Consider the following 24,101-nt stretch of genomic DNA (forward strand, 5'->3'; position numbering starts at 1 on the left):
TTTAATTTTCAACGCTACATTATTTTTTTCTTTATTCGGAATTTCTGAAAATAATATTTCCCAAAAACAAACATTTAAGAATTGAATACAAAAGGGCAAAAAAGAAATCTACATAAAGTCAAATGGTTAAACACAAGCCAACCTTGAAAAGTATATAGATACAATCATCATGAGGCTCAATCTTCCTGTCTCATCTGCAGTCTCTTGGCCATATGACACCCGAAAATAGCCAAATCTTATGCTTGATGCTGCTACTAATTCCTTAAAAAAACCGACATTTTGTTCGCTGGATCAACCTATCCAACATCATTGAATGATCAATAAAGAAAACAGCTTCATAGATAATAATATATCCCTCAATTTCCCGTTAATAAAAGATAAATCATACCAGGCTGCTGCGAAACTGTCTTATTTCAGCTTAGTCGAGCTTGACATTAGAGTACAAAAGTGTGTCCCTTGTCAGTGGCATATTGAGAAGGAAGTAAACCTGCAGTAGTGAAAAGGAAAATGTAAATGAAAAACGGATATATACATGGCACAGTTAAAAGAAATATGATCAATCGAATAAACGAGTCTTACAGCCACACCCCAATAATTGAACAGTCATTAAAACTCCTAAATCAGTGAACAGTATAGAGGATGTGGATCAATATGGACAATGATGCAACAGACCAAAGTCTTTGCCAATGAAAACCTAGAGAAAGAATTTTCTTTTTCCCTTTTCCAGAGGATCCCAATGCTTTTTCTTGGATCCTATAGCGGGTCACTCTTTTGCACCCACTAAGTATAACAAAGTCTTGCTTTAAATCAATCATCAGAATTCAAAGCAGTATAAAAACCGATTTCTCTGAATTTTTAACTAGCTGGAAAACCTGAGGTGAAAGAACTCCCAAAGTTCATTAAAGTACAATTATTTGGTTTTATGAAATTGGATTTAAGATAGAGCTCCAGTATTACAAGAAATGTTTAAAAACAAAAAACTCTAGGAACCACGCAAAAGCTGGCACCCGACTTAATATTTAAAACAGATCTTACCCCCAGGAGAGTGGCGATGAGAAGAACAACTCCAGTTATCCATGCAAGCGTTCTTCGAACCAAAACTTGTGCAGCAAGGGTGGTATTAGTTGGAATTTTTGTTTCTGCCAACCAACGTGGAGATGGACGAGAGGTAAACATCACATTTATCAATGGTTTTGATCCTGGCTGAGATGCCCCATTAAAGACAAAAACTCCAACAATTTGACCTGCCCAATAAGCGGTTAGAGTTTTAAAAAAAATCAGCAGCCAGGGATTGAGAGAGGGGGGGGGGGGAGAATAAATACTGCCATCAACTCAAGAGAAGAAAAGCAATCGCTCTAAATTTTGTGAATAATAATATCATCACAAATGTTCAAAGATTTCAACATGAATTGGTATGTCTAGTTTTACAGAGATATATAAATATATATGTACGTTACTGTGTTCTTTACCAAAAGTTGCCACTATGTCTGCCTTTGCATTTGTATACACAGAGTATGTAATAAAAGTAAATCTTAATCAAATGGTTTAACTGAAGACCTTTTTCATTCTATGGGAGTGTGTTCAATACTTTACCAACCTTCATATGCTGTCTGCAGTGAATCAAATATCTTTGGAAGTGTGGCAAGCAGAAGCCTCATTCCTAGCTTATCAAAACCATCAGCATCCTGCTGCTCTTGCAAAGCCTGTATTACATATATTGTTGGAGACATTAAGAGGATTAGCAAGTAGGCAAGTAATGAGGAAGCAAACATAAACGAAAGGCAATACAACTACAGACATTAAAATAACATGAAGATACATGACCAAATAGAAAAAAGAATAAGCATGTCTGATGCTTGACGCCCATAATTAGAGACAATCCAAGAGAGTTTTAATTGATATTAAACGCCATCATGGAAAGTGAAAGGGATAAAAGAAACCTTCCCACTTAAACATGATGGTCTCCAAATATATTTTCAGGCAAGACATCAATGCATGAAAATAAAATACTACTATTAGCCAAATGAAGTCCATATGTTTAGCACCTTAATCCCATCAAAAGAACCCACTATCAACTCAGCAGGTCTATGCAAAGCCTGTGACAGATCTTCATGCATTTGCATTGCTTTCCTTATATTGTGGGACAGAGCAAACAGTTTTGATGCAAATTCCCTGTGTACTTTCTGCAAAAAACCAAAATCAAAAGCACTCCATTAGGTAAATAAGACTTCAAGACAAAATATGACTACTACTATGAAACAGCGCCAGTCAAAAACAATTCATAGAACAGCAGATAAATATTGGTTCCTGAATAAGACCTTTGACATATGAAGGTTCACATTGTCACCATTTTCCAAGGGAATTGCCAATATTCCATGCAGTGGCTTAGTAGCATCGGGTACATATGATGCACCCAACCAAGATGCCTAAACACATTTAAAAACCAATGTCACATGTGTGACCCAGATACACAATCAAAGCGAATATAAACAACCCAGAAATTAACTAAAGCAAGCGAAGAATAATAAACTAACAAAGTCATTGATCTCTTCTTCAGTGTAATCTCTTAGAGGCTCGTCCAAGGAAATAACAGATACTTGCTCTTCATCTACAAGAAAATTTATGCAGTGAACAAATATTATGAATATATGCATTCGGGGAAAATCAAAAACACAAAAATGTTATGACTACATCCACTAGTTTTATGTATTGCTAAAAGGTCAGGTACCTGGAAGTTGAATGTCCACTTTACTTGAACCAAGACCAACACTACTCTTCAAGGCTTTGTGGAAGAGAGCATTCTTGGGTCCAACAACAAGAGGATCTGAAGACCAAAGAACATTTATTTAAAGCAAAACACTTGAGAGTAGTAAGGGGAGAAGAATCAGAGCAAATGAACTTTTATGAAAAGAAAAGGTACCATCAACTCCACTAACTTCAAGCATAAAAACAGCACGAGGTCTATCAAACGGATTAGAAATGAGAACCTCATTCAGCTGCAAAAAAGCGTCGGATATCTTTGAATTAAAGCTTCTAAGAAGAGAAATAGGAAAACTAACAAATTTATTACTGAGGACAGGTAACACTAAAGAGCGTGACCTTAGATGAGCCAGCAGCTGAAAGTGTAATGGGTGGTGGAAAACCAAGCAAGACTGATGCAGTCGCACCAACTTCAGGTAACAACATTGGCTCTGACTGTTAAAGGAGACATGACAAAGGTTATTCCAATATCAGTAAGCCGCATATATATACATATGGACAAAGTAATTTCCCCTACTATCCAAAGTCCATCTAGAAACACATTGAAAAACTTTATATCATATAAAAATGGCAGACTGACAGAAAATGATAGTAACATCAAATTATCAATACAATCTTTAACATTAATCAATTTAAAACTAGTAATAATACAAAGAACAAGAAAGCTCTTATACATAGTAAAACATCTACATAAAACAAAATCACTAAATTAAAATACTACATAAGTTCCAGATGTTATTTTCCAATTTTACATATTCTGGACAATTCAACTTAACTATCCACAATCTCTTAATACTTAAAATCTTCACCAAATTATAATTCTTGAAACCTAATTATAAATGAGTGAATTAAATTAGAGTATAAATAAATAACTAAATAAAACCTGAGAGACATCGTTAGAGGATGGAGCGCGAAGGAATTGATGAGTAGAACTGTCGATGAAGAAAACTGATGCAATAGATTCAGCCTACAGTAACAAAAATCAGAAAAAGAAAGAAAGAAATTGAATCAACTAAAAGAAAAATTACAATCAGATATAATTATATGAAAATAAAACAAGAGATTTAGAGATAACAAACCCTAGAGATTGAGAAGAGAAGTGATGAGATCAGGAAAAAATCTATAATCTTCATGGTAAGAAAAATGATTGATTGAGGGAAAGCGCGAGAGCGATCTGTGTTCTGTTCTTTTACCAATTTAATCTGTGTGGAAAAAATATGGTTCAAAAAACCGTGTGGATTGAGGTAAGTATTTTACCTACAATTATTATAAGCAAAATTAAAATTGTTATCTAAAAATATTATAAGCAATTAATTAATTTTTTAAAACTAAAAAATATTTTTATAATCTTTATACTTTTAAATAATTTTAATAATTTTTAATTATTTAAAAAAATTAATTTTAAAAAATTAATTAATTATTTATGTGAACAGCAAAGTTAACAACTACTTTTTCTCTTTTTGAGTGATTCCACAAACAAGTTTAAAAAAAATTAAATAGAACTAAAATGAATTTTTGTAAACTTGAAGTTCAAATAAATTATTCTATCTATTTTTTATAATATTAATTTGTCTCTTGAATTTGTTTAGAAATTTTAATTTTTTTATGTGATTAGTACTTTAACTTGTATTATATCATCTAGGTTAATACATATGCACTAATACCGTTTATTTTTTTAATGTGAATTGATAATCAATCTATTAATGACACATGATAGTTCATTAATATGCCACATGAAAAATATAAAAGAAACTTTAAAATATATAAATTAATAAAAAAGTTATAATTTTTTTTTTCAGAATGTACCTAAATAAAATTTGTACTATTCTTTTGTTATTTTTTTTAATTTATGCTTATCACATAGTATTTTGAAAAGCTGCTGCATGTAATCACTAGATTAATTACTAATGTTATTGCAACACAAATTAATAGAGTTAGTGTGGAGATATCAATAAGTGATTAAATAAAAATTTAAGTACCAATTAGATATTTTTGGATAAATTCAAGGGGAAATACATATTAACACTTTTAGTTACCAGTGCTGTCCGTACGTACTGTTCTTCTTCCTTAGCAAAGCTGATTGATTCCCGTGAAGAAAACTTTATATATTTCAATTGGCCTGTAAGTATAGGAAAACCCATCATTGCACGTTTAGTTGTTAATGAAAGCAAGCTTCCATATACTGTTTTATTTATGTTCTTTGTCCTTCACCCATTTTCTTGACAATCATATGGAAGCTAGATTCTTTTCTTTATAGTAGAGAGCTCTTGATGGTTTTTTCCTTCATTCCTTGCACACTTCCTTTTAGCATCTGATTTCCTCATTGTGATCATCTCTGAGGTTCTTACACCAATGATATCATATACATACATATGTATATATAGTCATGAATTCAACAGAGGCCTTTATATCATCGTTTGATTTGGGAAAGCATGGAACAGGAGTATATTATTTTGCTTCAGAAAATCTTGGTAGTTCTATTTTCTGTAACTTTGTTCTGGAAGATAATCAAGCACATCTGTGGTCTATTGGTCATAGAAAAAGAGCCTGTGACGGTACTCGTTACCGGCGCTGCAGGCAAGCTTGAAGCAATTCTTGTCTTTTTATCATCTTTTTTCCTTTATCAAATATGACAAATCGTGCACATAAATCATAAATAGTTTCATTTATGCTTATGTAGTTTCAAAAGTTTGATTTTCTTCAACAGGACAAATTGGCTATGCTCTTCTTCCCATGATTGCGAGGGGGGTCATGTTAGGCCCTGATCAGCCTGTAATTATTCACATGCTTGATATCGAACCTGCAGCTGAGGCCTTGAATGGAGTCAAAATGGAACTGATTGATGCTGCCTTTCCTCTGCTCAAAGGTATATATATGTCTCATGACTCCCATTTTCTTGGTTGAAAATTACTTATGATTTCTCGTCATGTTGTTTCGAAAAAGATGTTGTTGCGACGACGGATGTTGTCGAAGCCTGTCAGGGCGTCAATATAGCTGTCATGGTTGGCGGATTCCCACGGAAAGAAGGTATGGAAAGGAAGGATGTGATGTCCAAGAACGTATCGATTTATAAAGCTCAAGCTTCGGCCTTGGAACAGCATGCTGCTCCTGACTGCAAGGTGAGAAAACCAGTCTAATTACCAATACAAATTGTTATGAAATTTGACATCAGATATATTAGTACCAGTTCTTATCATCCAGGTGCTAGTGGTTGCCAATCCAGCCAACACCAACGCACTTATCTTGAAAGAATTTGCACCTTCAATTCCGGAGAAAAACATCACTTGCCTTACTCGTCTCGATCATAACAGAGCATTAGGCCAAATCTCTGAGAAGCTAAACGTTCATGTTAGTGATGTGTGGAATGTTATCATATGGGGAAATCACTCGTCCACTCAATATCCAGACATTAATCATGCAACTGTCAAAACCACAAATGGAGAGAAATCTGTTAGAGATGCCATAGCAAATGATAATTGGTAACAAGAAACCCCTAGTCTATCTTGATGCTTTTTAATAAGTTTCCAATCGTTATAATAACTCTTCCTAGGTTGAACACCGAGTTCATTACCACGGTGCAGCAGAGAGGGGCCACCATTATCAAAGCTCGCAAGCTATCGAGTGCATTGTCAGCTGCAAGTGCTGCTTGTGATCATATACGTGATTGGGTTCTTGGAACACCCAAGGTCGTTAATCTTTATTTTTACATTGCTTCTTGTATTGACAACTCTATTATTTACTTTGGGTTCATTTGTTCAGGGAACATGGGTGTCCATGGGAGTGTACTCTGATGGGTCATATGGAATTCAGCCTGGCATTATGTACTCCTTCCCAGTTACATGTGAGAAAGGACAATGGTCAATTGTTAATGGTAAGTTGCATTCACTTCGACCATGCCAAAATTGATGCATACTTGAGGCAATGATTTGCTTATTTGAGAATATTTCATTGCAAATGGCAGGGCTCAAGATAGATGAATTGTCGAGGGAAAAAATGGATGCAACGGCGAAAGAGCTGATGGATGAGAAAACACTTGCCTATTCTTGCCTGATTGATGATTAAGTGAATGAATAGTTGGAGACTAATCAGTAGCTAATGAACTCATGAAAATCATTATCATAGTAATAATAAGGGAGAATAAGGCATTTTATTCTATTTGTAAATCTTTATCCAGGCTAACTTTGTGTTTATTTGCAGTGAACATCTGTCTTTATACATAAATTTGCAAAATTTCTCATTTACCTCAATACTACGTTAATTGAGGATTCCAAAATAAATATTGGATACCAATGTGTCAAATACGATAATTTTTTTAGCAATGAAAGATGAAATTATATATATTCAATTAACACAATTATGGTAATAAATAATTCTAGCCTAGTTCAACTTGTGTAGCGAGAATTGGTCATAGTAGCAGTTTAACGGTTAACCGATTAAATTGGATGAATCAGTCAGCCCAATTAGTTTATTTTGTTTTGTTCTGTTTTTAATAATTTATTTAATTAAATTCGTCTAATTGGTTTGACTATTTTTAGGATAGACTTATTTCATTTAGTTGGTTAGTTTTATGGATAAAGTAACTTTTAATTCTTGAATTTGATAGTTTTTTCATTTTGATCCTTAAAATTTTTTTTATATTAATCTCTAAACTTGACAATTTTTTTAATTTAATCCATGAACTTGAATTTTATTTAGTTATATATGATTCCACATTATCACCCAATTTTTTTAAAATATATATTTTTTCTTTATAATTTATAATTTGTAATTTGTAATATTTTATTTTATATAATTTTTAAAAGATAGGTGACTATGTGACACAATCTTAAAGTACCATGTTATTACTCTTGAATGAAATCTAAGTTCGAGGATCAAACTGGAAAAATTAACAAGTTCTAAGACTAATATAAAAAAGTAAAAAACGAAATCGAGAAAAATTATCAAATTTAAGAACTAAATGTTGTTTTATCTCTTAGTTTAACACATTTACTAAAGTTGAAGCTTTTGGCTAGGGATGTAAATAAAGAAAGAGTTCGATGAATCAACATGAATAATTTGACTTTTGTTGATTTATATTCTTTTGTCAAGTTAAATACACAAATTTTCATCAATCTTTCAAATTTTCATCCTTCAAATTTTCTTTAGACCCTACCATATTAAACTAATAGATAAGCATTAATGGTGAAAACTCATTAAACTTTTACTCGATATTTGGATTAATTCCACTATTTATCCTCTAATCTAAATTTTAAAACGTTTTTATTGAGTTATTAATATCGTATCAATTAAATTTTTTATACACTGATCATTTGTTTGTGAGATTAAATGTCAAATCAATTTTGTTAATAAATACATTGATAATACTTGGATCAAATAGTTTATATAAACACGTGAATAAAGTTGAAAAAAAAAACATGTGCATAAATAATTGTATGGACAATTTAAATTTAATGTATTGAAAAATAGCTCTTAAAATATTTGATAGTTAAGCTCACGGATAAATTTAATTAATATAATATTAATAATTTGAGGATTTAATTAAAATATTTAAAAATTTAAAAATCAATTTAAAATTTTGAGAATAGTTATGCAACATATCATGTAATTAAACCATCAATATTTATATAAGCTTCCTGGAATGCATAAAAATTTTGTCTTTTCTAACTTTTCCCACCTTCCACCATTAATACATCTTGTTTTATTTCTTGTTCTCTTTTGCATACCATAAACTAAAGACCAGACTCAGTGGTCCGCCTGCACCTCTTCTTCATTCATTCATGGATTACCATCCCTTCTCCATTACTGGGCGGGGGCTGCTTTCTATTTCTTTTTCATAACAATTCCATGGCGGCTGCTTCTAACAAAATTTTCACTCCACAAAGCAACTCAACGAACACACACTTTACCCTCCTCTTCATCCTTCTTCTCCTCCTCGTTTCGCCGGTCTTTGCTAGCCGACCGCCGCCAGCCTGTTCCTCTTCCTGCTACGGCCAACTTTTCTCATCATCATCATCATCATCATCGTCATCATCTTCTTCTTCTTCTTCCCCAACGTCAGCTCAAAAACCGGCCTCGAATTCGCATCCGTTTCCGGCACCGACGACCGCCGCCGCCGAAGGCAGTCCTAGAGATCGACGGTTCAAAGGTGCTGCTCACGAGGTGCCTAGTGGACCGAATCCTGAATCCAACTAGTAAGCTCAAAAGGAAGCATCACATTTCACCACCACTACAAGCTGCTTCCTCATTCTCAAATATTCCCTTTTTTTTCCTTCTCATTTTACACTTTCCTTTGATGTGTTACGCTGGTACATGCATGGAAATATAGACATTTATGATATATTTACATGTACTGTATGACATTTTTGTTAAAGGATAGATGAAGATATATAAGGGTTTTATCCACTTCATTTTATTTTTTTAGTTAGCATGGCATGGTATGTTTTTCTCAATATGATTTTACTCGGAGTTAGTATTTATTCAATAATTAAAAAATTAATTATAAATATTAATATAAAATATTTTAAAGTTTTTTAATATTTTTTTGAATAATGCTATGAGCTCTCATAAGTAATATCGATTTCGAACATGGTAAACATTAGTTTATAAATTAAATTAAATTTCAAGTACCTGTTATATGTTGGATTTTGATAATATGTAATTGGAGAGATTTGATTTTGTTTTCAATTATTGAGGTTAATCAGTAATCAATTATTGAGGTTAATCAGTAATCAATCTGTCCCGATCTCATTGCCAATTGCCATTGAATGCCCCCAAAAGCATAGCCCTCTATAAGTATGATCCCCGTAACCATACTACCCCTGTTAGACTGGCACCTAGCTACTAAGAGACCTCCATCGTGGTGCCTCAAAATAGCTCCATAGCCCATTAGTTGTCCATACTGCGCAGTGCTGGAGTCAACATTAAAGTTTCAGATCAACTGACCCGTTCGCTAATCACTAGGACAAGCTATTTGAAGTCTCAAACAGCTAGACGCTGTGCACAATAAAAGTTGTGCATGTAATTACTGCACACCACTCAGTAATTACAGTAAAGTCAATGAAGGGTCTCACTTTGGTAATAAAAATTTACCTCTCATCCCCAAAATTTTCTAGCATCCTGGGAGCATCCTAGTCCAGTACGTAGTTCATTTTGTTCACAAAGTAAACACCAGAGCCCACAACACGTAGGCACGTGAAAGGCTTAGTAACTTCGCATGCATGAATGATCCTGGTAATGACTCATTTCGTGCTCTTTAGATGTTTCTTCCAAAACAAAAAGCCTTACAGATTACCCAACTGATGGGGGATTCTCATGTCCCGGTATTGCCATGCCATAAGCGTCACTTAATCTTTGGTGTAAATCATATTGTGATCAATTGTCTTCTCACGGACTATACTCTTTTTCTCCATATCTATCGGCTTTGCCCCAAGTTGAGACTCGTATAGCCCATCACGTGAGTAAACGCATGTGAGATTTGGTTACCCATTTTCTTATCTATAGGCTTTGCCCCAAATTGAGAATCATATTCCATCACCCGAGTTTAGTTTGCTCGTATTCACCTCTATCTGACCCACATATTTACAGCCCAAAAGATGCTTAATGTAAATTTTAATATTTTGATATATGTATGTATGTATGTATGTTATAGTTTAATTATTTCATATAGTCAACCAAATCACTAGTTTAAGAGAAAACTTTTTCTTAATTTAAAGTTTTGGATGAAATTATATTCATAGTTAAAATTTCCACTACTCAATCTTCCCTTCATTGTGTAAAAAAAAATCATATTATATTTACATAGCATCTATATTATTATTTAAATCTTTAATCAAGTAAGTGTTATGGATTAATTGACTAACAATTTAATTGGAAAAAGATTAACTTACCCTTTCTATTAAACAATTACTATTATTATTTGATAATTTTTTTTTATCTTTTTATTATTTTATATAATTTTTAAATTAAAATAAATAAAATTAACATGTACAATGATTAAACAAATATTTAATATATAAATAAATTCTTTATCATTACACTAATAATCATTAATAAATATTTTTTATATAAATTATTTTCTCTTACTAATATCATGTATATATAATATAATTGATTAAATTAATATCATAAATTAAGTTAATATTTTAAATAAGTAATCTTTACGAGTCAAACAAAGCAAACCGACAAATCTCTTCATAAGTTGAGAAAATTAATGAAAATACTTTATTGGAACAATACTTTAGATTGAGACAGAGGTGCAGCAGCTACTCAGTTTGCTCTAGGCTAGACTTAGAACTTAAAATTTTCAATATCAAACCAGCGTAGGCTCATTTACTGTTTAATTTATAAAAATAATCTTATATTAATATTTTTATAATTAAATTTAAATATTTTTTTATTATCTTTAACTAGTAAAACAGGTGAATTGGGTTGTTGGGCTTCGACCTAGAAATTTTTACAATCAAATGTAAATTTAGTTGGATTGATGAGCATTTCTAGTTCGTGAAGGATCAATTTAAAATTTTGATTTATAGTTTAGGGAGGTACAATGAAATTAAACATTTTATTTATATCTAATTTTGGTCAATTACACTTAATGTAATTAAATTATTAGTAAAATTATATTTTGGCCACTCAAATTTAAAAAGTTACAAAATTGTTACTGAATTATTTAAATATTTTCATTTATCATACTGTTAAAATCGCTATTATATGACATTTGTTCTCACTGTTGCTCCAATCTAAATCTTTTATTCTCTTTCTCTTGTATAATTCCGGAGTTTTTTCATGAAACAACATTGAAGATCACAAATTTATGAACTAAAATCTAAATAAATTTTTTATCTAATCTTCCACGTTGAATATTAGATCAACTTAGATTCAACCTATGTCATTCTACTCCTCGATGGGTACTAATTCACCGTACCAATCATCAAAAAATCTAGTATTTAAATGAAATTCTCCATTCTAAAAATAAGTTACCAAAATCTAAACTTTGGCCTAGTTTACACATCTAATTTTTACAGTCTTAACATTTTCTCCATGGAACACATTTTTTTAATTTCATTTTCATAGCATAATACATAAACAGAGTGTGTAAATAGGTAGGTCCAAGTAGGGCAGAGCTCATAAACGCAAAAGGCGTCTTCTCTTCCACCAACCTGTTGGCCTTCTTGTTTCCTTTCATCTTTCTTTCCTTTTCAGAAAAAAAAAATGGAAAAAGAGGAGAAAATCAATGTTAATATCGATGAAACCCTAACAGAAACAGAGAATGAAGAACATGTTGAAGATGAAAAAGAAAGACTTGATGTTAACCTTCCACCTGAGGAATTTCCAAACGAGTTCCAATGTTGCGTTTGCTTGTAAATTCCTTTTCCATTCCCTCCTCCTCCTTTTCATTTTCATTTCCTTTAATTACAGCTTATATTATTGATTTTCTTTTCTCTTCTTCATGTGTATGTATTTATATATTGACGATTTATTTAGCATGATTATTTCGAGTTTATCATCAAATTATGTGATCTCTGAGAATAATCTTATTCGAAGGATAGTTTAATTGTAAATTTTAGAATTTTAGGAATTATATTTATAACTGCAAACTCTAGGGTTATATATCTGAATTAATGTTGAATTTAGGTTTAGAAAGTAGGAATTGGAGCTATTAAGTTATCGAGGTTTGAGACATTGACTGTGCTATCTATTAAGTTGTTTTGTCCCTCTTTTTGTTAGATAAGTTTTAGAAGAAAAAGAGCTTGAATAAAGCTCAATCTTAGCGGGTTTTTGGTGCCTCTAACTTTAATCTCAGCTTTATTTATTGGTTTAAGCATGTTGTGAATTCTTTGAAGGTTGAAAACTGGAGCTTTCTTTTAAGCGATGAATCTCAGTATAAAGATAAGCTTGTCAAAACCAAAATTCCACATCTGGCTGTCTTCTAACTGTAGCAACCTCATGGTTGTCTAATGGCTTATTTGTAATCATTTGCAGAAAGTGTGCTTATCCGGGAACTTGTGAAATTTGACAAAAATGTGGATAATGTCCATTTCTATGGGAACTTGTTTACTTCATTGCTCTGTTCCTTTATTTCTTGTAATACCAACATATATAAATCATAATTCGCATTATGCTTGTCAATTCTTTTCAAGTCAAGTTTTTGGGTAGTTTATGAGCAAATAAGAATCATAATACCTATCAATGATCCGAAGTTAATAGCTACATTGTTCTGGTTCTTCATTTTTCTCAAAGTACCATATCTGACATCTGTGTCTGACGAATATTTGGACATGAGTATGGGATATGACCCTTCTAGGACCCTCCAAATAAATGAAAAATCTTAGGAAATTTTTAACATATTTTGTCTGACGCTCACACCTATTAATTTAGGTTAATAGTTTAGTCACAAATCCTATATGGTATATGACTTCTTACAATTTGTGTGTACTTTGTGGTTATTAGTTTGTTGGAGCTCTATTTCCTTGGATACCTTCTGAAGGTGATTTCCTTTTGTGTTCCAGGGAACTCCTTTACAAGCCTGTTGTATTAGGTAAGAAGGCAAAATGCTCGACTAACTTCTGATAAGTAATTTTACCTGTAAGCCACCTTTGCTTTCCATATTTGCAGCCTGTGGCCACATGTCATGCTTCTGGTGTGTCTATAATGCAATGAATCATGTTTATCAGTCAAATTGCCCCATTTGTCGGTGCCCATTCAATCATTTCCCAAGTGTCTGCCAATTGCTGCACTTTTTGCTTCTGAAGTTGTATCCTATAGCCTATAAGAGAAGGGAAAGACAAGTCCAAGGTACCTTTGTTTTTTCTCTCTCATTTTCTTTAAATTCTCAAAAATCTGTTAACAAATTATAAGTTTGGGGGAAAAAGGTTTGTTTCTATCATCTTTTAGTCAATGACCCAACTCTTCTGAAAATTTTATTGAAGTTCTTAATTCTCAGATGGTGGAGAAGTGTTTAGTTTTCTTATGAAATTGATCTCTTCTACTAATAGTAAATATTAACACTGATGAACTCCAACTTTGCTTTAGAATACCAAAGATACTTATGCTTTCAATTATGTGAATTATGAACTAGTTGCATAATACTAATATGCTCCAGTAAGATCTGAGGAAATCCATAAGATGCTTGGAAGAAAAACTTTTAATCGTGTTGCTGAGTTCCACTGAAAGATTTGTGATAAAGAAATTCACATATTAGAATGACTTTGCTGCCAAAAACCAGGGAGAAGATATTAGCACGCTGACTAAAGATTTTTATTATTATAAGATGGGAAAACTTTTCTTCACAGATGTTGTGATCAGTTTCATTATTTACTTTGGTGCTTGCTCATTTGATCCCCCCTCCCTCCAAGAAAAAAACTTTCCCCACGTTGGAAAATGATGATGCTTTGTGTTTTCTTTAATTTTTTTTTATGTCCTTTTCTTGTTTCCTTGTGCAGAAGAAGAGAATGAAGCTGGCCGCTTCTCACTTCAATTTGATAAAAATTTAGTTGAACCAATGGCTTGTGAGAATTCAGATATTTTCAGGAATAACCAAAACCAGCCTCATCTTGAAATGGACATTTATTCAGAAAGTTGTTCTAAGGATCAGGAATCATCCTCATCCAGAGATTCACTAAAAATGACCATGCAGGATGAAAATGGTATAGCAAATAAACCGACGACATCTTCAAAGGACCCTGAAGTTTCTAGAAATGAACCCAATGAAGGAAAGAGTTGGATCCAAAATGAGTTTGAGCATAAAGATCAAAAGGTTGCTATTGCTGATTTACTCTGTGCTGCATGCAAGAGGCTGCTTTTGCGACCAGTTGTTCTCAATTGTGGCCATGGTAGTATATATTAATTTTATCTGTTGTCCCAAAAGCCAAAGGGTTAGAGGATATTGTTGTTGATCATTTACTTTAGTTTCTTCTTTGTTGCAGTATATTGTGAATCTTGTTTTCTTATTCCGAAAGATGAAATCCTTAGGTGTCAAGTCTGTAAAAGCTTGCAACCAAATGGATTTCCTAGTGTTTGTTTAATTCTGGAGCAATTCTTGGAGGAGCACTTTCCTGAAGAATATACAGAAAGACAGAGGACTTTACTCAAAGAACACAGTTGTGAGCATCTTACTCTCAGAATCATTGATGATGTTTATCTCATTTATTTTGACGATCAATTGAATTAGGCTATTTGGATCATTTGCACTTTGCTTTCATGTCTTGTGAAAAGATAGAATTTAAACCCTATATTCTTTTCTCTTGGTTTCTTTTGGGGACTTTATCAAGAGCTAAATAATTATAAGAAAATGGGGTGGAAAAGCTAAATATTTAATTAACACCTGCAGCTGCTTGGGTTGTTCTTGGCTTTCTCTCTCCCCTCAAATGCTTATGCATCTACAGACATTCAAAATACTCTTATGCTTTAATTGAATCTTTCTTGATGAAAAAAAAAGTTGTCTTCTGTTTCATGCATTGTTAACCTGACAAGACAACTATGTGTGTTTTAAAGTACTTCCTCTGTTGGTGACGCTCCCCACAGGCTTGAACTTCATAGATCATTTTGATTAATTAAGTTTTACTACCTTGTTTTCAATTTAACGCATTTCTGCCATTAAACTTGGGCTCAGGTTCAATACAAGCTCAACGAGATGCAAAGCGGTCAGCGGCATCAATGTCCATGGATTTCTACTCATCATGGTTTCTTGGCAATGGGCCAAAAGTTCATATCGGAGTGGGCTGTGATTATTGTGGGGTAAGTTTTCAGTAATTAGTACTAAATTAGCGTAATAGGTTTTCCAATATTGTATTCCTTTTATTTATTTCATTATTGATATGATGACTACTAGAGTATGCGAAACATACTATAACTGATTTTTGAGAAAGGAAAAGAAAATCCCTATATCCCCTTTCTCCCTCTACTTACATGCTTGATATTGTAGTTACAGGTTGAGATCTAGAAATGGTTATTATTATCATAGCCTATGGTTTTATTAGCATTCTATATTCCTATCATGCTCACCAATTTAAAGCTAAAGCTCTTTTTAGTTTAAGTCCTTGTTTGTTTGTTTTATATCCCATGGTTGGAGAAATTTCTTCTGTCATTTTCGATGCCACCACAAAGTGGATGGTGGGTGATGTTTCGATTTGTAATCGCACACTGTTATGTCCTGTTGTTGGCAGACACTTTTAATGAATATGCCAATTTCTTACAATTTGTTGCAGATGACTCCAATAATAGGGGAGAGATACAGATGCAAAGACTGCGTGGAGAAAATAGGTTTTGACCTATGCGAATCATGCTACAAAGCTCCGGCTAAGATCCCTGGTCGATTTAATCAGCAGCATAAACCCGAACATCAATTAGAAATTGAACAGCCTGTAAGCCTAATTGACTTTATATCCAGGCTGACCTCGGAACAATCCGATGATGATATCTCAGATGCACCTGGACATACCGACAATGCTTCACATATGCCTCTGTTGTCAGCCAGTGTTCAACAAGATGAAGGTGATGGTTCTCAAGACCCTGAAGATGTTTCTCCTTCTCTGATTTTATCAGTTGATGTGTCATTGGATCAAGAGGATGATTCTGATGATCCAAATGATAATATTTCATCAGATACGATAAATCAAGGGTTTAATCCTGTTAATTCATGCAATTACTCTTAGAGAGTATGCATAAAAAAAGTTTAGGGCTGGAATTTCTGTATTTATAATTTCTTCCCCCCCCCCTTTTTTTCCTAACCACAGAAAAAACAGTTGTGTAATTCATAATCCGTAATGATGATAAAATTATTGCTTAGATTTTATACTTCAATACTTTGAAAAGCATGATTTTACTTTTATCTATATCACTTTTTTCATATTGGTATTCAAGGTTTATTTTTTATAATTTTAAAGTCCCATATTTAAATATCATCGGATTTAAACTAAATTTATTTTTTACGATTTAATTATTTAATTATAATTATTTAGATAAATTCAATGCCCAATACCATTTTTCGAATGCAAATACACATGGAAGGAAAACGAATTGGATAACATAATACATTAACTTTAAAAATACAATATTTTTTCATTTAATTAAGTTGTTAAAAAATTTAAATTTAAATCATTAATATTTTAGAGGAGCTAAAATTAAAATATTATCGTTTTTTTTTAAATCCAAAAGTTAAAATATTACCATCTAAGAAAAGCTTCATATATTATTTTTTTCAACAAACAAAATAATTGCCTTGCTAGCTCAATTGGTTGTAACTTTTTGTTACTAACACAAGGCGAACCTGCTGGACAAATAAGTTATTATTTATTTTTTTATCTGTAAGTTGCACGCAAATGTTACCGCGTGATTTCCAAAACAAACGTTGTCAATTTTTAGGCGTCTAAATGGGTAAATCTTTAAAATACTCACATTTATTTGTTTCAGATTACATTTTAGTCACTTATATTTGAAATATTGCGTTTTAATCATTTACGTTATCGTTTTGTTACGAAATCGTCATTGAGTTGTTAATGACTATTAATGGTGTAGCAGCAATCTGATATGGCCTATTAATTTTAACCTTTAACATTTAGACACAATATTCTGCAATGAAGAATATTAGAAGTGAGAAAAATAAAGGAGAAAATAAGAAAAATAAAGAAATAAAAAGAAAAAAATTAAATAGTTCAAAAAATAAAAATATAGGGATTAGTTGTATAACTTGATCTAAAATTTTAATTCGATATGATGAAATAAGGGCCACATCAGATTGCAGTTACACCATTAATAGCTGTTAACAACTCAGTGACTATTTCGTAATAAAACGATAACGTAAGTGACTAAAATATAATATTTCAAATGTAAGTGACCAAAAACATAACATTTCAATCATAAGTGACTAAAATGTAACTTGAAGCAAACTAAATTGACTATTTCAGTAGTTTACCCGTCTAAAACCCACTTCAAATTTAATCCTACCAAAACAAAAACCGGTTTCTTCTATTTCACACTTTTGATTTTTTTCCCGAGAAAATAAAAACAAACAGAAAATAACTCTTCTCCGGATGGGAAAGCCAGGATTGTTGGATCTTGAGAACCATTTTGCGTTTTATGGGGCATATCACAGTAACCCAATTAACATTTTGATACATACTTTATTTGTGTGGCCGATATTTTTCACATCTCTTATACTTTTCTACTTTACCCCAGCTTTCTATGATCTTTCTCAATCTGGGATTTTCCCTTCTGGAATTAATCATGCGTTGGTTCTCAATTATGGATCTGCTTTTTCTATTTTCCTAGGCTTGTTTTATGTAGTTTTGGATAAGAAAGCTGGGTCTTTGGCCGCTTTGCTGTGCTTAGCTTGCTGGGTTGGAGCTAGTTTCATCGCTGCAAAACTTGGCTATCCTCTGGCCTGGAAGGTAAATTTTTGTTCTTTTGTTGTAAAGTATCAGCCTTAGTTTGATTGAATGATTGGAATTTTCTGAATGAATTGTCATTGTGGTGGATTGATTTCTTGGGTTTTGCATGTTAAGTTCCGTGTTGGAATCTTTGTACTTGTCGGAAACCTTTTCTTATGGAAATTAGATAGAGACATTACCGAACTGTTGAGTACGACACTTCGAAGATTTCTCTCGAATGAGTCTGCACCTTGAGCTAACCTGCTCTTTGAAGCCCCTCACTTCACTCACCGAGCTATATGTCCCTTAGTTTCCAACAAAATCAGCATGTTTCGGGCCAGTTCCAAACCTCAATGCTCTCGAGCTCCCTATTTCTTTATCGCAGAATGAGTTCACCGATGAATTCCTTTAAGTTCAGTCATCGATTCTACGATTTTGATTTATTGTTTAATGACTTCCTTGGTGAAATTCTCGTTAATAGTAAACCGGTTGACACATTTGTTATAGTCACCAAAATCCCCATTAACCTAAAATATTGAGGCTTTGTTTATCTCAAGTTTATTGGAATATGCTTTTAACTTGAATGCAGCTTTGTTTCTCTCCTTGGAGAAACGTAAGAGCATTTCCATGGTGCTGTTAATGCCAAGTTGATACCCAACTATTGAAGCTACAACCCCAAGCTCATTGCACTGTTAACGGAAACCCGATCAAACCCCAAATTTTCAACGCTATTGATCAACCAAAATAAGCCCATTATCTTCAATAGAAAACGTTTTAGGTGAAGTTTCTGTTCTCACTTTGGTTTCTTAAGGGCTTATTCATTCTTCTGAGTCTGTGCGTGCTACAAACTTATAATTAAGGAACCCAAATTTTCTTGCATTTTGCTTCACTTTCTGGCTAGCCAAACAACCTACAAAACAAAATTCCACCCCTTTCCTTTCCTTAGCTCTCCCCTATGATAAAAATAACAAAATATTTTTTCACCTCAAATCTTACTACATGTAACCTATATTTCCTAAATTTGTACTCAATCAAAAAACCTATGAAACACAAAAACTATTGGAAGCACATGGCTCGAGGGCTGCAAAATCTGCTTGTGCACAAGTGAATCACACTCAGGTTTTGCTTAAATGGAAATAGCAAAGAAAGGAAAGTGGAGACTTTGAGTGGGAAATGAAGCGTTTAACAAAATTTGGAGAAGCTGAAAGAAGAGAAATCGAGTTGAAGAATTAGAAATGCTTCATTGAGGGATGGATTGGTTGTGGGTGGTGGTGGAAGGCGAAGAAAACATGGATTATACTCAAATCAAAACAGCGAATCGAAGAGTAACTTCTTCATACAAAAGGAAGAGTTGCTTGTTATGTTGAAGAATGTCTATATTGCTTCTCGGATTGCAAACATAATTTTAACCTTTCATGTTTTCAGTTATGTACATTCAGTTATCCGCTTTTTCCAAACACGATTTTCCTTTCATTTCAAATCGTAACTCCATACTTTTCTGTTCAGGTTGTGCTGGTATCTCAATTGCTTTGTTGGACAGGACAGTTTCTTGGCCATGGAATTTTTGAGGTGAGCAATGTTGTAACTTGTAGAATTTTTATTTTTATTTTTGCTTTAATCGTCTTTTCTCGACTCTTTTAAAACCACTTGCTTATATTCGTCGTAGAAACGAGCACCCGCACTGTTGGACAATCTTGTTCAAGCTTTACTAATGGCTCCTTTCTTTGTTTTGCTGGAGGTAGGGCAAAGTATCTTTCATGTTCCTTCATGCAAAGTTATACAGTGTAATTTGAGCTTTTGATTTGGTACAGGTTCTTCAATCATTATTCGGATACGAACCATATCCCGGTTTTCAGATGCGCGTAAATGCAAAGATCAAAGCCGAAATCAAGGAGTGGCAGGACAAGAAACAGAAAAAGGTTTCTTAGGTTACATTGTTGTAAGTTGTATGTTTGGTAAGGAGTAAATTTAGGTTTAAATATAATGTACTGTTGTGGTATAAGTGTTGTAAGGCAACATTGCATGGATTTTAATTATCCATGAAAGCATCGCTATGAATTGAACAATGTTTTGGTGTCTGGAGTAGGACCAGAGATGTAGTATATAATTATAATGCATTTATGTAGGTAATTTTAAATATCCATTCTTGACTGAGTTTGTGTTCAGAGTCAATTGGATAGACATCGATTTAGTTTAGGAAATTACATAAATTTTTTCTTTCACGTCGAGTGTGTGTGAGTGTCATATATGATGACAGTATCATAAATAATTTACGGATCGTGATCGCTTAACTTTTTTTTATTAACTAGTAAAAGTATTTGGCAATTAATTAACATTGAAAAAATGGAAGATCCAACGAGTTCAATTTTCAATCCAATTTCTTAAATATTTTTTAATTAGTACTTACATGACTCGAAATATTTATCAACTTCAATCTCAATCATAATAGGGGTTTTACAGGTTGAAAATAAAAAAATAGAGGTTTTACATTCTGGATCTTAAACCCAAATTCGAGAAAATTTATACGACATTTGCTTTGATGCAAGTTCAAGTGTTAGTGGGTCAAATTGGGTTAGATCTAATGGGTTTGATTTTAAAAAGTAGGTGTTAGGTCAAATTGATTTGATTTTAAAAATGTTCAAGTAAAAAAAATTTATTTAAATTTAACTATAAAAATATATAAATATAATCTTATTTTATATTTTTATTATTATTTCTAAAGAGTAAATTGTCCAAACTGGATCGGGCTAAGGCTGAAAAACATAAACTCAAATCTGATTCAAAGTGGGTAAATTTGATCAAAAAATACCTTTAGATACAATTTAGGTCAAATGTTGCTATTAGGCATGTATTTTGCATAAGTTGTAAACTTTAATTTGATCAATTTTAGTCTCTGTATTTCTCAAATTTTGACAACTTAATCTGACTAAACAGTAGTAGTTAAATATGTTAGGTTAAAATTTACTATAGTCATGTATTATGTGTAAAGTTAGAGATTTAGTTCATGTTCTCTAACAGGATTATTGATAGTCATTTTTTTTTCGGATTTCAAAATTTTAGTCTTATGTAAACGAAAAAAGTTAAATCTATTGACTGGATTTTCTGTAAATAATATGCGGATATGACAAGCTGACATAGCATTACACATTTGATAATACGTTTGATGCATTAAATTTTAAAAACAATAAAATTTAACTTGACGAATATAATAATTACCATTTATTTAAGACTAAAATTTTAAAATTCTAAAAGTACGAGGATTAAAATTAACTAAATTAAAATACAAATACTAAATCCATAGTTACCCAGAGTAGGAGTTCTAATAGCATAATTTGACCTGCAATTATGGCTACTCGATTCTAATTTCTTGAACATTATTTAATTGCTAGTGGGATTATTGTCGGTGCTTGTTTATAAGTACATGTTGAGAAATTAACATACGACCAAATTCAACACATCGAAAAACATTTTTTTATTTTATTTATTAGATTAATAAATTCAACTACGAAAAATAATGATGCATAGTTAAAATTTAAGTTTAATTTGGTGATTAACAAATGGGAAAAAGATGGATTAGCTCGTAAAATTAATAAAATTTCAAATACCAAAACGAATAATAAATACAATTAAACCTTTTAAATATGATAACCGCATTTAAAAAATTCATACATTTATCTGTATATATTTTCTAAATAATTTACATTATATTTATTTTATGATATTTTAGAAATTCGCAAGTATTGGGAGGACGAGAATGGAGCAAGTCATTTGTGTATATGATCAAGTCACATATCAAAATATAAAAAACTTGATCGACTTGCACTCCAGTTTTAACCGGAGTAAATAGTAAACTCTTGGGTTTTATTAAAGTAACCCAAATTTACCGAGGGTAAACTTGACAAATTTACCCTCACATAACAAAAATAATACTAATTGATTCTTAAGTTCCACAACTACTACGGAAGACATAAGTTATTGTTTTGAGGAGAAAGGAACCCTAATTGTCATATTCAATCATGTTTTTTCACTCTCCCCCCAACTGGGTTCAACTATAAGAACAAACAATTAATGATTCCTTTGCTTTTAGTGCATGATAACGATGAATATAAATTTTCAATTGAGATAATTTCTTAAAGTAAAAACTCATTATTTTTGTCTTATTAATTTATTTTTGTTTTGAGGGTATTTTAGAATAATAAATTATTTTGTAAGTCTATTTTGATTTATCTAATCTTTAAGTTTAATGTGTTTTGTGTTATTTCCCTTCGCTTGACAAGTCTTCTCATTTTCTTATTAAAAAATGGTGGAAGCTTTTTGTCTTGTCCTATACAAGTTTTAGTCTTTGTTTATGTAAGTAATTTTGTTTTTGTAATTATTTTTAGTGATAGATTTGTCGACCTCCTCTCTAATTTGTTAGATGTTCGATTTTTTTGTTAAATCTGTTGTCGCTTTAGACCTTCTGAAATTGTTTAACGTGACTTAAACTCAAACCACATTTGAAGTAGTAAACACTCTTAACCAGAATTGTTACCATCACTTTTGTTATTATGGATGTTGGAAGTACAACACATACGATTTGCTCATGTAGTTTTTAATTTCATATTTCTTTGCTAGTAAATATGATAAAATATCATTAATTTAATGTTTAAATTATAAACTAAAAAATAATTACAATTAATTTAGTGGTTAAAACATGTTAAAAATTATATATTATTTAGGGTTAAATTATTATTTGAGACTTAAATTATAATTATTTTTACATTGGGATTTAAACTTTTTCTTGATCCAAGTTAGGTCTTAAATTTGGCAACTATTCCCATAATGAGACATGAACTAGGCAATTATTCTCACATTAAGGCTTTAACTTTTTTTTTCCAAGTGAGTTTCTGATATTGGTAATTGTTCCTGTGTTAAGGCCTAAACTTGACGATTGTTTCCACATTGGGTATGAACTTTAGGATTTTCAATGAAATGTCAAGTATTAACTTGGATAAAAAAAAAGTTCAAGCTTTAATGTGAGAACAATTATCAAGTTCAGAGTTTAACTTAGAAAAAAATTTAGGCCCTAATGTGGAAACAATTGCCAAAATTAGAGTCTAACTTGAACCCAAAAAAGTTCAAACCTCAATATGAGAATAATTATCAAGTTCAAGCCCTAAAAAATGATTTAGCCCTATTTTTATTTTTAAAATAAAATAACATTATTATTTAATGAATTTATAATATAACTACTCTATTTACATTCCCTCTTCATATATCAAAACAATAAAGATAAAAAAAATATGAACTTGCATTTTTTCCATCCTTTAAATATTATACAAATACAGGTTTTTTGTTTTATTTTCCCATATTACATTTTAGTCACTTATGTTTGAGATATTACGTTTTAGTCACATACGTTATCATGTTTAATATTTTAATCACTAAACTCGTAATTACTATTAAAGATATAACGAAAAACTGATATGGCGCTTAAATCATTATTTCAATTAAAAATTTTAAATTAAATTATGAAATTGATTCTAATATTTATTTCGTTTTCAACAATTTAATTTTTTTTAAAAATGTTTGACATATCAACTTATGGATGTGAGTTGCACGCGCTCCACAAAAAGGGCGTGGAGTGTGTGGGAATTAGGAGTCCTCGTTGTCATAATTTTGGGGCTTTGGGCTTTTGAAATTTTTTTAATAATTAAGAAAGAAAAAGAAAAGAAAAAAAGTTGAAAGTAGCGCGTGAAGAAGAGATTTTGGACTTGGGATGGGGACAGAATCCCGTGAAAGCGAGGGAACAGCCATTATTCTCCACTGATTTTTTTTATTTTTATTTTTTACCATATCACACGTTTGGGTTAATTGATATGAATTAATTAAATTATTATATTATTTTTATAAATTTTAATTAATTATTTAATTAGATCAAACTAATTAAGGATTAGTGATTTTGGTGGTTTGATGGCTGATTTAGTTCTAAAAATA

General features: G+C 31.8%; 4 protein-coding genes across 5 annotated transcripts; 3 read left to right on the plus strand and 1 right to left on the minus strand.

Annotated features, from left to right (window-relative positions):
• On the minus strand, window positions 1-4,030 carry LOC121206276 (uncharacterized). The gene is made up of 12 exons (XM_041077112.1): window positions 3,840-4,030; window positions 3,644-3,727; window positions 3,100-3,195; window positions 2,921-2,996; window positions 2,729-2,824; window positions 2,535-2,608; window positions 2,319-2,426; window positions 2,046-2,183; window positions 1,598-1,703; window positions 1,036-1,244; window positions 389-487; window positions 1-296 (listed from the first exon to the last, which is right to left on the minus strand). Exons 1-11 carry the CDS (start codon window positions 3,891-3,893, stop codon window positions 419-421), a joined length of 1,110 nt encoding a protein of 369 aa, XP_040933046.1. The 5' UTR covers window positions 3,894-4,030; the 3' UTR covers window positions 1-296; window positions 389-418.
• A 1,023-nt stretch (window positions 4,031-5,053) lies between these two features.
• Window positions 5,054-6,961, plus strand: LOC107890568 (malate dehydrogenase, cytoplasmic). Its single transcript, XM_016815056.2, has 7 exons — window positions 5,054-5,337; window positions 5,468-5,626; window positions 5,704-5,879; window positions 5,962-6,239; window positions 6,311-6,446; window positions 6,520-6,631; window positions 6,722-6,961. The coding sequence occupies exons 1-7, from the start codon at window positions 5,193-5,195 to the stop codon at window positions 6,820-6,822; spliced, it is 1,107 nt and encodes a 368-aa protein (XP_016670545.2). The 5' UTR covers window positions 5,054-5,192; the 3' UTR covers window positions 6,823-6,961.
• Window positions 6,962-11,850: 4,889 nt separating this feature from the next.
• On the plus strand, window positions 11,851-16,588 carry LOC107942922 (E3 ubiquitin-protein ligase PRT1). Of its 2 annotated transcripts, none has more exons than XM_041077113.1 (7): window positions 11,851-12,119; window positions 13,269-13,297; window positions 13,375-13,554; window positions 14,202-14,591; window positions 14,685-14,861; window positions 15,371-15,495; window positions 15,966-16,588. In XM_041077113.1, the coding sequence occupies exons 1-7, from the start codon at window positions 11,971-11,973 to the stop codon at window positions 16,410-16,412; spliced, it is 1,497 nt and encodes a 498-aa protein (XP_040933047.1). In that variant the 5' UTR covers window positions 11,851-11,970; the 3' UTR covers window positions 16,413-16,588. The 2 variants fall into 2 exon arrangements, with proteins under 2 accessions (XP_040933047.1, XP_040933048.1); XM_041077114.1 differs by having other exon boundaries at window positions 11,870-12,119; window positions 13,210-13,297.
• Window positions 16,589-17,637: 1,049 nt separating this feature from the next.
• Window positions 17,638-20,264, plus strand: LOC107942913 (2-hydroxy-palmitic acid dioxygenase mpo1). The gene is made up of 4 exons (XM_016876643.2): window positions 17,638-18,146; window positions 19,632-19,694; window positions 19,792-19,863; window positions 19,937-20,264. The coding sequence occupies exons 1-4, from the start codon at window positions 17,790-17,792 to the stop codon at window positions 20,051-20,053; spliced, it is 609 nt and encodes a 202-aa protein (XP_016732132.1). The 5' UTR covers window positions 17,638-17,789; the 3' UTR covers window positions 20,054-20,264.
• The last annotated feature ends 3,837 nt before the right edge of the window (window positions 20,265-24,101 follow it).

The sequence above is a fragment of the Gossypium hirsutum genome, chromosome A09 (assembly GCF_007990345.1).
Source record: "Gossypium hirsutum isolate 1008001.06 chromosome A09, Gossypium_hirsutum_v2.1, whole genome shotgun sequence".
Taxonomy (NCBI): domain Eukaryota; kingdom Viridiplantae; phylum Streptophyta; class Magnoliopsida; order Malvales; family Malvaceae; genus Gossypium; species Gossypium hirsutum.